The sequence below is a fragment of the Galleria mellonella genome, unplaced genomic scaffold, assembly GCF_026898425.1.
Source record: "Galleria mellonella isolate WM207_F2 unplaced genomic scaffold, CSIRO_AGI_GalMel_v1 utg93, whole genome shotgun sequence".
Lineage (NCBI taxonomy): Eukaryota > Metazoa > Arthropoda > Insecta > Lepidoptera > Pyralidae > Galleria > Galleria mellonella.
Genome location: NW_026442176.1, coordinates 41,250 through 55,799, shown reverse-complemented (window position 1 = coordinate 55,799; position 14,550 = coordinate 41,250). Strand labels below are relative to the sequence as shown.

Here is a 14,550-nt window from a genome sequence, read left to right as displayed (position 1 = left end):
ATAATAACAATTTTAAATAAGTATAGTAAGTTATGATTCAGTAAAAATAAAAGTAGAAATTTAGGTAGGACAAATTTTACATTTATTTTTTTAATACTGTACACAATTGGAGTTAAAAATAATCATTATATAGGATGATGTACAGACTGCAGGATATTGAGAAATAGATTACTTGTGTTTTCGACAGAAACATATGATACATCTATGCTTGTGCCTATAGTAGGAATTGTTTTAATTTAATATAATTATTAAATATACTGAAATAGGCATAATTAACTAGAATTTGGATATTTTACTTCGATTGTTCTCTGTCAAGATTTTTATGTACAGTTTTTACGTAAGAACTTACAGTCTGCAGAGTAAGCAGTTTATATTATTTCACCAAACACTGCAATCTAATTTCAATGCAATAATTAAATGCTTAGTTGAATGTCTGTTATCTCGCTATTTGTATTCTCAGTGAACTTAATAAAAAATACATAAAATAAATTGGCGAACTTCCTATTTAATTTATTTGCGTGTGATCATGAAAAATTTTAGGAAATTGGTGCGCAATTTCATTTACAATTACAATATATATATATATATATATATATATATATATATATATATATATATATATATATATATATATATATATATATATATATTATGTTTGATAGTGTGTGCTAAATTATTTTAGGTTTAAATTAATAACTAGAAATTATAAATTACAATTATTACAAAAATAAATCTAGTAACTATAAAAAATATCACAAATAAGTTACATAATATAGATCTTTGGAATAAGGTAAAACTTGTTTTAATATTTGGGACAATGGACCCTCTAATGATTACACTATGAGTAGTGTAAACATAAGTAATACATCTAATAGATATTTAATAGCAAAATTACGTACTTAAAATTTGTGAACAAATAATACTTCGACATGTTTTCTCAGTTATGAAGATGACTTTGTGATGGAGAGATGATGCACTTATTCTACCAGTATTATAATTCAAAATTAATTAACTATTAAAATAGAGTTTCATGAGCAATAAAATCATTACAAGAGATCTTAATATCTTATAAAACTAATTAGTAACTCAAGTAGTCACGTCACCAGTCTTATGAGCTTGTTGTTTCATGTAAATAGCAAACATCTGGCGCGCTTGATTTAGTACCCTGTTTACATTATGTTTTCGAACCATTTTGTCAAAATGCATTGCTAATTCATTATAATCCATACGATTTCTCATAATATAATCCCTATGCTGTAACAAGACAGTTAAACAAAGAAACATTAGGAAAGGATTTCCTCCTCCAAATACAGAAGGAGGAGGAAGATTGCTAATTGTAAATTTGGGTATATTGTCGTTGTTGCTGGTATTCACAGTAACATTTTTTTGTATAGGCGGTTTTAGGGCTTCATATTTCTTTTGAAAATTATTAATAGTTGATGCAACACTTTGTAAATTTGATTGTTTAGCATTCAGAAGAGATTCACAATTTCTTTTTGCATTTTCGAGTTCTTGAGACATACTTGAAAAGAACTTATGCGATCTTGAAGAACTGGTAGTTCCTTGCTGAACCTTACAACATTCTTTATTAGATGTATCTGGTAGTGTTTTATCAGATGAATCAGATTCACTGGAATGAGCATTGGAATGTTTAGTATCTTTACATAAATCTTGGGGTTCCAGAGATTGATTTTTTCTTAGTAATCGAATTGGTGTTATGGATTTTTTTCCAGAGTGCTCTTCAAATATTTCACCAGTATCACCATCAAATTCTAGATCTGCTTGTTCGTCAGGAGTTTGTGGACAACTTGCTGTTGTACGTGTTGTTGGGGTGTTCCTATGCAAAGGATTCTCCCACAAATAAATATCTTCGGCACTTCTCGCATTGGATTTTAATGTTTCAAGTAAGGGAGACTTTTTTGTTGATTCTATTAACTCAGTAGCTTCAGTACTCGTGTCTAAAGTATCGGTTGTTATTCTACCTTGTTTGATTTCTGTACAATCATTAGTTTGTTTCTCATCTGAGCTAGTTGAATCCGAAGGGGAATCGCATATCATACTGCATCGGTTAACATAAGAAGGGCCAAATACTTGACGATCTAAGTGTTCTAACTCAAGTCTTAATTCTCTTGTCATCGATGTAGTCATAGGATAGTATTCCTGTGAATCATCAGGGCTGCTACCATCGTTTGTTTCACAATATATGCTTTTATTTAACTTATTTGGTTTAGAATCTTTTAAAGTTTCTGATAAATCATTTTCGTCAAAAGAGGTTTTTGTTAATGTGATTTTGGGATACTTCAATGAATCATTTTCTAAATTGGAATGTGTTCTATATAATTTTTCTTGTTTGTTTATACTAGGTTTGCTTCCAGTAGCAAAGTTAAGGAACTCATTTAAGTTTTTTATCATTTTTACTTTTGGACGATTAGTTGTATCAGTAGAGTCATCTAATTTATCTAATGAAGAAGAAAATTTATTATTATGAACAGATATTTTATCTCGTAATAGTCTGATTTGACTCCCCAATGGTGTACCTTTTATATCAGCATGTGGTATGCCATTCGTTAAATTTCCGCTACTAGACCATTCAATTGTGGTGATGTCCTGTATTTCTAGACCTTTTCCATCTTCAGGCACGCTTTTCATGTATTGACGTAAATGTAGCTTATTGTCCTTTGCTACAATATTTTCTTTATTTTTGTCGTAACTGTTTTCATATTTATCTAATTTAGATTTTTGTGTTAAAGCAGCGTCATCTAAACTTTGGAATTCTTTAGCATGTTTAAGTGAAGAGTTCGTGAGGATTTTTCGAGTTGCATTTTCATCGAGGCTATGATTCATTTGTTTGCACGTAGCAAGTTTTGGTGCTTTTACATTAGCTAAACTAAAACTGGAACTTTGACGTCTTATAGCGCATACTTTTGTATATGCATTTTCTCGCGGAGCTTTGATTAACGGACTGACTGGCGGGGGATTATCATCAACTTCTAAGGTAGGATCGAAATCTCTTTCTTTTAAAGATAATTCTACAGCCGGGGTTTTTTGTGGTAATGAAGCCCATAAAACTTCGAGCATCCTGAGTGCGTCATCAAAAGCAAATTCGCGTTTCATTTCCAATAATAGCCACCTGTAGCAAAATAATAAATCGTCCGCTTGTTGTGATTTTAAATAATTATAGAAGTCAGGGTCATATACTTGAAGCGATTCAGTCAAATGTGAGAACTTTAAAGTCATAGCTTCTCCATCCAATAAAAAGTTAGGATACAAACGAGTCATAAGAGCACATAAACAGATGTATGCATGGGCTTCATCACCCATTGTTACTAATAGGGGCGAAGCGAGATCTGACATACCTTGACAATAGCTTACTGTCGGATGGTTCAATGCATATCTGAAAAGTGAACAATATTATGTAACATCCATTACGGATATTTTTCAGATAAAGGAATATATTTTACATTAAGGAATAAAAAATACTTACGTTGTCAGTATATTAAAGAGAGATGCAATATTCTGATTGTCATCACTGCCAGCATAAAAGTTGTGATGTCTATCAGTGCGTAGGACATCTTTACGTACCATACCAGTTACATAAGTTAAGTCAGCGTTTACCTTCAATCAATAAACATATTTATAAGTATTTTACAGTTTCTCTAACATAAAAACAAATGTGCTTTCATTTTTTTGCTGATTGCGCGATAGGAAAAATAATAATTATAATAAAAAAAAAAATGCGAATTCTCAGGGGATACTAACATTATTTTTTAAAAAGTTTTATATCACTTACCATTCCTTTTTGAATACAATCTTTCCAGCGAGCTCTAAGACTGTAATACTCATTAGCTTTCTTTTTTATATAATCCATTCTCTCTTTTCCAGTCATACCATCAGGATAAACATTTAAAATATGTTTCCAAACGACTTTTCTAAAATTATAATATACAATAGTTATATTAAGAAAATACAAACATTAGATAATGTGTAAAAGCAAAGTAACAATGTTAAACGATTTTGAATACCTACCTACAATTATGACAATTTTTTAAACTAAACAATTTCTAGTCAAAACGTGTTTATTGACAGATATGTCACCACTGCAGGCATAAAATAAGAGTGAAACAGCAATGACCTACGTCTTGTCTTTCTCATTTGTATGCAAACAAAATTGTATCTCTCGATAGATTTGTTTGCCATTTGTCTAAGGGGAGTATAGTTTTTTTAAATAAGTGCAGTAGATATTTTCCTTATCCACTGTAGCTATAGGAATTATGATTTTTGGAGTCATTTTAATTTATGCATAAATATATAAATATTTAAAATTCTTTTAAAGATTAATACATTATCAAAACCAACTAGAGTTAAATTAGTCATTGTGCAAACATTAAAATAGAGAATGTTCAAGAATTTTGTATTAGAATTGCAATTTTTGTGAAATTTACCTGAGACTAGGATCTATTCCACCGCAGTAGATGACTTCACGGAGTTTTGTTGGATTATTTATTTGTCCCACTGCATCTAAGAAAGCTCTAAATTCAATGTCAGAAAGTGGCGGACGTGGGGGTGTGTTCGGGTCCTCATATAGATTGAGTGCTCTTGATACCATGTTAAATGTTTTTTCAACCTAAGTGTAGTATTAATATGTTAATTTCCTTTTTCTCTCAAACTTCTCATAAACCTATTTTAGCTATTGTTGTGTATTGTCCTTTTCTTTTGTACTAATTACTTAATTTGAAAGACAATAAAATATCTTAATAATTAATAAAATAGGTTTTTAGAATGTTTTCATTTTTATGAATAAGGGGGTTAAAATGCATGTATCTATTATTATACAATAATGTCCATGAAACTGTACAACTTTTTTTTGGATACATGAAAAAATCTGTAATAAGGAATGAGTTCCCTTACAGATTTATAATATGCATAAATTTTAACATATGTTACTTGGATAAAGTGTCATTTTCATGAATACTTTCTGTATTCTTTGTATATTTATATATATTGTATATAAATATACAAGGAAAATAAGCTGAGAAAAAGGTTTATATTACACTATGTTTCCTCCAAACATATGTATAAAACAATTAGAGCTTTATATAAAATATTATACATGTTGTGATACAGATATATAAAATATGATTTTTGTGTAGATATAGGTTAAAAGAAGAGTAGATTAACTCTGCCCATTTAGGATATCTTGTTGTCTATTTTTCAGCAATTACATCATCTCTTTAGAATTTTACAAAATTTTGGATGGGTAGACTGAGAATTTAACATTATGTTTTAATATAGTTTACTATTTCATGATTTGTAAAGTTGTTATATTTTTTTCTCAAACATGCTTGGAAATGTGAGCATTATTTTGACAATCTTTTTTGAGATAAATTAAAACTGCCGTACTGGCCAGATACATGCAGGCAGCGGCCAGCAAAAGTTGTATGAAAATCCATATCTGTCGTGTTTTGCGCCCAGATAAATTACTATGTAAACTCATATGTCCTGTAATTTAAAAATGGAATGACCTTTTACTTCGAAACATGGCTACCAAGGAGGTAACTAATAAAAGGTTTTATTTAAATTTCAAACTGATTTGCAAATAGAAAGCTGTTTATTGAAAAAAAAAAAAAGGAATATTATGGCGCGTGAACAATTATTATTATTCATTATTAGTCACTGAACATAAAAAGTAAAATTATGTTTTTGATTTCCATGCATTGTTTGAGAAAAGTACTATACAAGCCTTGGCTACACCTCGGCCCACATTTGCATGTTCGTCCATCAATGCCTCAGTTGCTGGCCGCTGCAGTAATGTACTATTTTTGTTTTACATAAATAGCAAACAAAAGACTTGATTTTATTATATTGTCTATTAAGATTTTTTCTTTCTGTTAGTGTTATTTTTAAATTAATTGTTGCATAAAGATTGTGCCAAGAATGTTTAAAATATGCATAGTAGGTATAAAGAATTATCCACAAATTATATTGAAAAAAAGTAAGAGTTAAAAATTGACTATAACTATTTCTTCCAAATAGTCATTTTAGTTGGTCATATTTATAAAAACTAAATCTTATTTCATATATTCACATAATGACTTGACCACTTATTTAATGTGGTATATATGTGATGTTAATGACTATTTGCTGACTGCACATGCAAACAGTGACCAAGAACACTGTTACTATTATCCATATTTTCCAGATACATTATAATAGTTTGCACATTATATTCATATGTATGAAAAATATCTTTATTATTTTTCTTTACTCTAATAGATGTCATGTCAACTATTTTTAATTTATGTAGTTCAAACACAACATGTATTTTAGTAGAAATGGAATAGTAAACATATGTAAAATAACCTGGTTCATGATTAACCCTTGAAAGCCCGTCTGTACATCTTGTTTTTCAGTTTGTTGCACTGGGGGAGCTACAGTAGGATTGTCTCTGTAAGAGTTCTGGTTTATTATAGGCACACTTGGATTCACATTTGGAGGCTCCCAGTCCTCTGATGCTTCTGCAAATGGCTTCATATCCACCTTTAATTGAACACATGGTTCACATTTTTGAGTTAGAGCTATGTTGTGAGCCCTGAAATAACAAAGAAAATTTATACAATTTAAAATCTATTTATAATTTTTGTACTCTGTAGGCAGTGTGGTCCTAGCATAGAATAGGATCCCTTCTTTCCCATAGGTGTCATAAAATGCGACTAAGGGAGGGCAAGGGAAGGGCAGCATCATCCCTCTTGAAACATATTCAAAGCTTAACTGCAGTTGCCAACCCGACTGTCAACTATCAGCAAAAGTGTTTAAGGTAGTCTTATGAACATAAGCCAGCAGTGAAAAGTTAATGGCTGGTATGATGATGTAGGAAAAAATGTAGGGAGAATGCTTAGTTATACTTTTTACAGAAGAACTTTGGATAGGTAGTACCTGTTCAATCTGTCCCTCCATTTGCATATTTTTATTTAAATGCATTCATAACAATTAGCATTAATTTGATATTACTCACTTGAGAAAAGCTGCATCCAAATCCCAGTCAGATAAGAGAGGTAAATATATTTCTTGGCCATAATCATCCACACTTCTATATGATAGAGTGAAATCAGACTTGATATCAAATGCTTTTACCAAAATACTTTGCAATACTTCCAGTGAAGTTATTTGCGGGTCTACTGAAAACTTCCTTAGTTCTGGTTGAAGTTTACCTTCACATTTCTATAAAGGAATAAAAAAAAATGTTATTGTTCATTAACAGTCTTCGCAATGTAGGTATTTTTATAATTGGAATTTCCATAAAATTATTGATTGTTTTTTTATATGTAATAGCAAATTATGCGATTAATATTTAAGTATAAATACATATATATGTAGGTAACATATGTTTTTGTTCTTTTGTAATGTTTAGTAATTCATAAATACTAATACAAACCTTGACTTTCACTCTAACTGCTTCTTTGCTGTACCCGAACATTATTGCTACTCAATTTGATACTGTTTACGTAGTTTGTTTGCTTCATAGATATAATTAAAAAAGCTTTGAATATTTAGAAGATAATGAAAGGATACAATCTTTTCTGCAAGATTTACAATTAAGGTGGACAAAACGAGTGAGTAAGAAAGAAAATGCTAAAAATTTATGGCGAGCGAACTTAGCGAACAGACAACAGTGAATACACATTTGACACTGTCAATTTTGACAGATTAAAGAGGCTACCTATGTTCTAGATCTAACATAGATTAACACTGAGTCCTGTTTGCAATACTTATAATTGCACAATAAGTTTATCTTAAACTTGACTAGTTTTAAAAACTATAAATAAGGTAGCTATAAAACACTACGAATATGCATTTACTTATTTGTTGATAGTTATAGGTGAGTATATAGATTATTTTTTAGTTTTATAAAGGGTAGTCCTAACTCTTAAATAATACAGTGGCTGACAGTGACACTGACATACGACATTTCAGTTTTGACATTTTTCTACAAACTATTTGTCTTTCTCTTGGTGATTTGTTAACGTTTGTTAGCTGATGAATATTGTATTATAGAACAATATATTAAATATATAGAATTTTTAGGAATCTACATAAATTTATTATATCATGAATAATACTAATAATGTACCTCATATTGATCGTGAATTAGATTTGTCAAATACAGGCCGGGGTGTATGGCTTGTTAAGGTACCGAAATATATAGCAAATAAATGGGATAAAGCTTCGGGAAATATCGAAGTAGGAAAGTTAAAAATATCTCGCGTACCTGGTCAAAAGGCGCAAGTTCAACTATCCTTGTCGGAGGCAGTATTGTGTCTTAAAGATCCTGGAGAGCAGAGTATACCAAAAGAACATCGTCTTGACGTGTCCAATGTGACAAGACAATCATTAGGTGTATTTTCTCATGTAGTGCGTGAGTACTGTTTTTTATTTAATGTAACAGAAATTAGGATCAGTGGGTGACTTGGTGGGTTATAATTTTTTATCTATTATTCCAGCCTCAAACACAGATGCTGTTATACCTGAATCAGAAAAGCTTTATATGGAAGGTCGTATTGTACAAAAATTGGAATGTAGACCATATGCAGATCCCACATACTATAGATTAAAATCAGAATCTATCAGGAAAGCTTCTATGCCCCAACGTCAAGTTCAGCAATTGGATAGAATTGTACAGAACTTCAAACCAATCTCCGATCATAAACATAATGTAAGTTTGTTATATATATTAACTGTATATTGACAGCAAACAATTTAAATAAAATTATAGATAGTAAAGATAGTATAGTAGAGAGGTGTTGTAATGCAGGTTACATGTAATTTTGTTTTTAAGTTACTGGCTGGCATCTATAATAATTTGTAGATATTCATATACCATGAAATAATTTATCATCAAATAGACCTCATTATTTTGCTTGTTAGTACTTTTATCACATAGTTATATATAATTTGGTATTACAGATTGAGTATCAAGAGAAGAAAAAGGCTGAGGGCAAAAAGGCTCGTGATGACAAAGATGCTGTACTTAATATGCTGTTTGCTGCATTTGAGAAACATCAATATTATAACATCAAAGATTTACAGAAGGTATTTACAATTACTGAGAATATGTTTTTTTTTTTATTAATATAATGTAATAAATAGATAAATATTCTTTTTTGTTTCCTCTATAAGATTACAATAGTAAACTTATTATAAATACAAACAATTACAAGAAAATATTACACAGAGAAAATAATAATATAATAATTAAATGTAGTTAAAACTGAAGCCAATATATGTAATATTTTATAAATTTTTAGTATATAAAATAATTTGAACATAACAGTTGTAATGAACATATATTTTATATAAATATAAATTAAAAGTTTATAATTTCGTTTTAGATAACAAAACAGCCTATAGTATATTTGAAGGAAATACTGAAGGAAGTGTGTAATTATAACTTGAAAAATCCACATAAGAATATGTGGGAACTGAAACCAGAGTACAGACATTACAAACAAGAAGTCCCTGTCGAAACTAAGGAAGACAAGAATAGTTCTGATAGTGACTAAATCATAAAAAAATGTTTTATTTTGTATTGTGAAGTGTAGTTTTATATATTGTTATGGACATGCCAAGATAGTACTACTGCAGACAAGTTTTCTGTGTCATGAGAATTTTGTGATTCTCTGAATCTTGACATTCTCATTTGCAAAATTGGACTATTATGTATAAGACTGTATGTAATTATGTTTATTATAAGCAAAAATATAATATTTTGTTAATATGACTCATGTTTTAGTTAATTTAAATAGGTAAAATAAAATAATACATATGTTATGATTCATTTATTGATATATATTTTTAATATTCATTTTGGAATGATATTACAAATATATTTAACTATTATGACTAACTGCAATAACCATAACTTAATAAATAAGATATATAGGACTTTATATCTTCTTCTGATTCACGGGAATAAAGCACGGGGATCTGTAGAATCATCTAGTATACTAATAATAGAATTGCTGAGGTAGAAAGATAAGAGATTATAAGAAAAAATTCAAAAGTGTTTATAATTAAGATTGCTTGAATAAAAATTATTTTTATTCTAGAATGCTTGCGATTGACTTGTGATAAACATTTAGGTGTATTTAAATGTTCTGGACAAACTCTTATGCATTGTTTCTAATGAAAATAAAAATCATTAGCATTTAGGATGTTTTATTGGAATAAATCATTATTCTCAAATAAACTCATTTAAAACAAAAAAAATGAGTCTCCCATATTTCAACAGCTGAACACGCCATGTTAGTATGCAAAGCTCAAATTTTTTGGATGTATTCCTAACTTGTTTCTTTTTTCTGTTTTATGCTTAGAACACTCCCTTAAAAGGATGCTAATGGTTTTTAAAGAATGATATATCCTATTACATTAATGTTGTAACTTTTGTAATTATTAATACACATAAATTAAAAATCAGTCAAAGAGGCAGTCATAAATTTGAGAGATTAGTTTTGTAAGGTTTGGGAACCCTTAATGAGTTGTTAATTCATGACGTCGTATTTGGATTTCTTGATATAACTAGCAAGGCTGCACGATAGAATTGTTCCGATTAGGGGCAGTAACGCAGTTCCAATTGCAATGCCGACTAATACATCCATGTTATTTTCTAAATACTCCACTATAACTTCATAACAACCCTGTAATTATAGAATATTTTTGTAACAGTAACATTATAACAAGTTTAATGAAGTAGGCTTAAATATCACAGAATGTAATATGCATACCCTTTGGTAGACGTCGCTATAGTTGGCTGTGATGCAGTGATTCGGGTCTAAGCAACAGGAGATCGGAATCACTCTTTGTGGTGATAATTTCATCCAATCCGTATAGTTGGACACGCCACAGCAATGCAACTGTTATCAAGAGGAAACATTCATTTACCTATTATCTATAGTTTTAATAGAAATATGACAATAACAATTCAGGATCAAAAGAGCAGAGAACATCATCTTTACGAAGGCGTAAGCAGGGGTATCTCTAAACGAAGAATAGATGTAATTATTTAATATTTTATTTTTTCTATTTTAATGTTTGCATGTTTTTCTTTGTGAGAACATTATCCGTTCTCGTTATCTCCCTGTCCTTTCTATAAAATTAATTTCTAGGCACGCCTATGGTTCTACCTCTTAGTATATATAATAATAATCTATGGTTTTGGCCCACTTATGATTAGTACAAGTATAATAACTAGTAGGATAGTACAAATGGGATTGTATTTATAGGTTGCAGTTTTCTAATCAAACCTTGCTAATTTACTAAGTATAATTGCACACACAGATAGTTATTCTGGTTGTGTACCTACCGTCGATTGTGCCAAATCGAAGTTGGTTTTTTGTGGATTTTGGGAAATGAGAGTTTGTGTCAATCCATCATACAGGCCCTTTGCAAAAGTGTCTCGGTAGCATGCCACTGATGCGCCAACACCTGCGTCCATCATGAATATGCATGCTAGGAATCCACCATACTAAGAAGGAGATACAACATCAGCTTAAATTTTTAAGAAACTTTAAAAATAAGGTTTTCAATTTTCCTAAATTTTTAATTGTAAAGTTAAGTTCCAAGAAGGATTTATTCTTGGTGTTATGGTGACCGGTAATATTGGAGCATGCAAGTAAGTTGTTTGGTGACTAATAGGTGGGTAGTAGAGCGCTGAAAACCGCATCCAATTTGGTGCTATAGTTTTTGTGATGCCGGAACAAACATACGGAGAGACAATTAGATTGTTCCCCATAAAAAACTCGAATTCATTTGTGATATTTATTTTGAATGAAAATTTCTATGGGACTAATCTGTAATCATATCCGAATAGATATGTTTACAGATTCTATTCTACCTGAAAAAGTAAAAAGAATTTCCAAGTCGGTTACTAACGGAGTTATGAGGTAACATACATAAAAAAATACAACCAAAAAGTCTTCTTATTTTTGAAGTTGGTTGAAAAATGATATGACAGAGAATGCCCTTAAATTATAATTTTTATTAGATAATTTAGCAACTAAACAATTTTGATATGGATCATCGCGAATGAAATGTAAAGCAGTTTTGACGCAATTCTAATACAATAATTATTTCGCCTTAATATCAAATTGATAATTTAATTCTAGAGATTTTGTTGTATTCTTTATCTCCTAAGTATCTATATAAGGCATCTACAAGTTACAATTTTATTATAGATATATAAGTTACAATAATATTTTATATAAATAATACTTACAATATAAAGTAACACAGGTTGTCCTTTAATAATACATGAAAAAGCGATAGAGCTGATGAGAACAATCAGACCAGCGATTCCAATCATCACGTGGGGAGCCGTTCCGGAAAACTCTGAAGATAGTTCCATGTATTTATATAGGTCGAATTCCGCCCAGAGTCCCACCACTAGCAGTAGAATGCCCGTGATCTGTAAATTCACGATTTTTTTTAAATAGGCAGTTACTTTCTATAGTTGCCAAAACTGATGAGATTAGGTATCTTATTATTATGACATTAGTAAAATTTAATGTGATGTGTTCGCTTCATCTATTTGTATGTATTTAATTTATTCCCCTCATTTAATTAATAGTTGGACTTTTTTTTCTAGTATAAACTCTACACTTTCGGCCGTGAAATTATAAGCATTAGCGTGTTTATTTTTCAGAGGGAATCTAGGTCTTTAAAAAAGGCGCATATGTATACTTAGACATGTCTTTGTGAAGCTTTGTTTGCATTTTGTGTTGGACATCAGATGGATAGGATGGGCACGGCCTACCCTGTGTTCCCTCTAAATACGCCTATGATTATATTTGTAATTTGACCATGACGCCTTAGCTCTCAGAGGCGTTACAGTGTATTTGAATCGCCCTATTGCTAGCAATAATCTCTATTACGTCGATCTCAACGCGGTCCTTCTTGGATGGAAACCACTGTAATTAATTTCTGGTAAATTAGTTGCGATGGGCCCACCGATAGATATCGGGGGGAAGGGATTGTTAATAATGGGATAATCTAACAGCCCCATTATTAACAACATACCCTATCAGGTCGACCTCCACGTGGTTCCTCTGGAAACTATTGCGGTGAATTCTTGTGAAATTCGTCACGAAGGGCTAACTGACATGCTTTCATCCTCACCTATCATCTATCACTGGTGTCGCGCCAGCGTATACCGATAGCGCAGGCGGAGTAACCATTCCATTATCATACATAAAAAAACCGACATATACCTCGCAATCGTATAAGGCAAGGTTTAGCTACAATTCCATTTGCGTCTCATCAATAAAAAATAATTAATACGGAATTCAGTTTTTTTTTTCAGATTTTTACTTAGTATAATCCTCGAATAGCATGTCAAAAAGAGAACGAGTTCGCATTTGATAAAATTGCCTGGACAGCTAATTTCATAGTAACATTGTTTTCACAGAATCTATCTCAGTAATTGTTAAACAACAGGTGCTATTTGCTGCTACTTGTAATTGTATAAAATGGTAAGTAAATTAAAATTAAAAAATATGTAACATTTTTATTGATTTTCGATATGTAAATGCTTTCTGAATAATCAGGTAATAAATGAAAAGATTGAATTTAATACACTCAAGTAAACAAGTATTGTTTAGTAATAGGTACGTACCCAAAACACAACATTGAATACAAACAAAAATGTCTTCAAGCAAGCTATAACAGCCACGTTCTTGAATTGATTCCCCATTGTAAATGAAAAATTATTAATTTTATATTTCACATTTTTAACTTCATTCACAATGAACACATTTTTCGGGAATCATATGTTGATATTTTGCTTTGCGCTCTATACTGATCGCTAGGGCGGGTTTTAATTTACTGCGCATGTGACCTTTTAATCTTAGGTCTTCTGAGGGCCTTCAGCTGACGTTTACTAGAAATATAAAATGTACGGCTGGTTTTAAAACAAAACTGAAGAACTATTATTTGAGCAAGTTGTCTTGTATATATAAAGGACATCTCAAGATACATTTTTAGGGTTCTGCACCAAAAAGGTACAATGGAACTCTTATTTATTTATTTACCGGAAAACCAGGACTACACTAGGGTAAACAGATATAGTTTAGGATTATAAACTAAGACACTAATAAGTTTCACAAATAGATAAGGTGGTGAGACTTTTGTCATCCGTCCATTTTTCCGTCCATCTCTCACAACGCTATATCTCAGAAACTACTAATACTATCGATTTAAAATTTAGGATAGTTTTACATATCTTTGATCTGTACATATTGCAATGGAAATAATTGAAAAAAATATTTTTATTTTCTTTATTTAGGGGGTAAAAATTTTAAAATTGACTTACTAGTCCAAGTGTGGTGGCATATGAAAGGGCTTCATTTGTAAATTTTGAAATTTCTTTTTCTAAGGTTAGGTACGTAGAATAAAAGTGTATTTGACATATTTTTTTTATAAGAATTGTTAACATTGTTCATACATATATATATATATATATATATATATATATATATATATATATATATATATATATATATA

At 30.4% G+C, this 14,550-nt stretch overlaps 3 protein-coding genes across 3 annotated transcripts; 1 reads left to right on the top strand and 2 right to left on the bottom strand.

Moving 5' to 3' along the window:
* Window positions 1–663: 663 nt before the first annotated feature.
* Window positions 664–7,698, bottom strand: LOC113516662 (TBC1 domain family member 25). Its single transcript, XM_026901118.3, has 7 exons — window positions 7,433–7,698; window positions 7,013–7,218; window positions 6,361–6,589; window positions 4,443–4,624; window positions 3,791–3,929; window positions 3,485–3,615; window positions 664–3,394 (listed from the first exon to the last, which is right to left on the bottom strand). The coding sequence occupies exons 1-7, from the start codon at window positions 7,472–7,474 to the stop codon at window positions 1,087–1,089; spliced, it is 3,237 nt and encodes a 1,078-aa protein (XP_026756919.2). The 5' UTR covers window positions 7,475–7,698; the 3' UTR covers window positions 664–1,086.
* Window positions 7,699–7,987: 289 nt separating this feature from the next.
* LOC113516954 (general transcription factor IIF subunit 2) lies at window positions 7,988–9,825 on the top strand. The gene is made up of 4 exons (XM_026901462.3): window positions 7,988–8,413; window positions 8,499–8,710; window positions 8,962–9,087; window positions 9,387–9,825. The coding sequence occupies exons 1-4, from the start codon at window positions 8,107–8,109 to the stop codon at window positions 9,555–9,557; spliced, it is 816 nt and encodes a 271-aa protein (XP_026757263.1). The 5' UTR covers window positions 7,988–8,106; the 3' UTR covers window positions 9,558–9,825.
* Window positions 9,826–10,195: 370 nt separating this feature from the next.
* On the bottom strand, window positions 10,196–13,855 carry LOC113517052 (tetraspanin-7-like). Its single transcript, XM_026901573.3, has 5 exons — window positions 13,664–13,855; window positions 12,269–12,457; window positions 11,357–11,518; window positions 10,779–10,907; window positions 10,196–10,691 (listed from the first exon to the last, which is right to left on the bottom strand). Exons 1-5 carry the CDS (start codon window positions 13,739–13,741, stop codon window positions 10,536–10,538), a joined length of 714 nt encoding a protein of 237 aa, XP_026757374.1. The 5' UTR covers window positions 13,742–13,855; the 3' UTR covers window positions 10,196–10,535.
* Window positions 13,856–14,550: the final 695 nt, after the last annotated feature.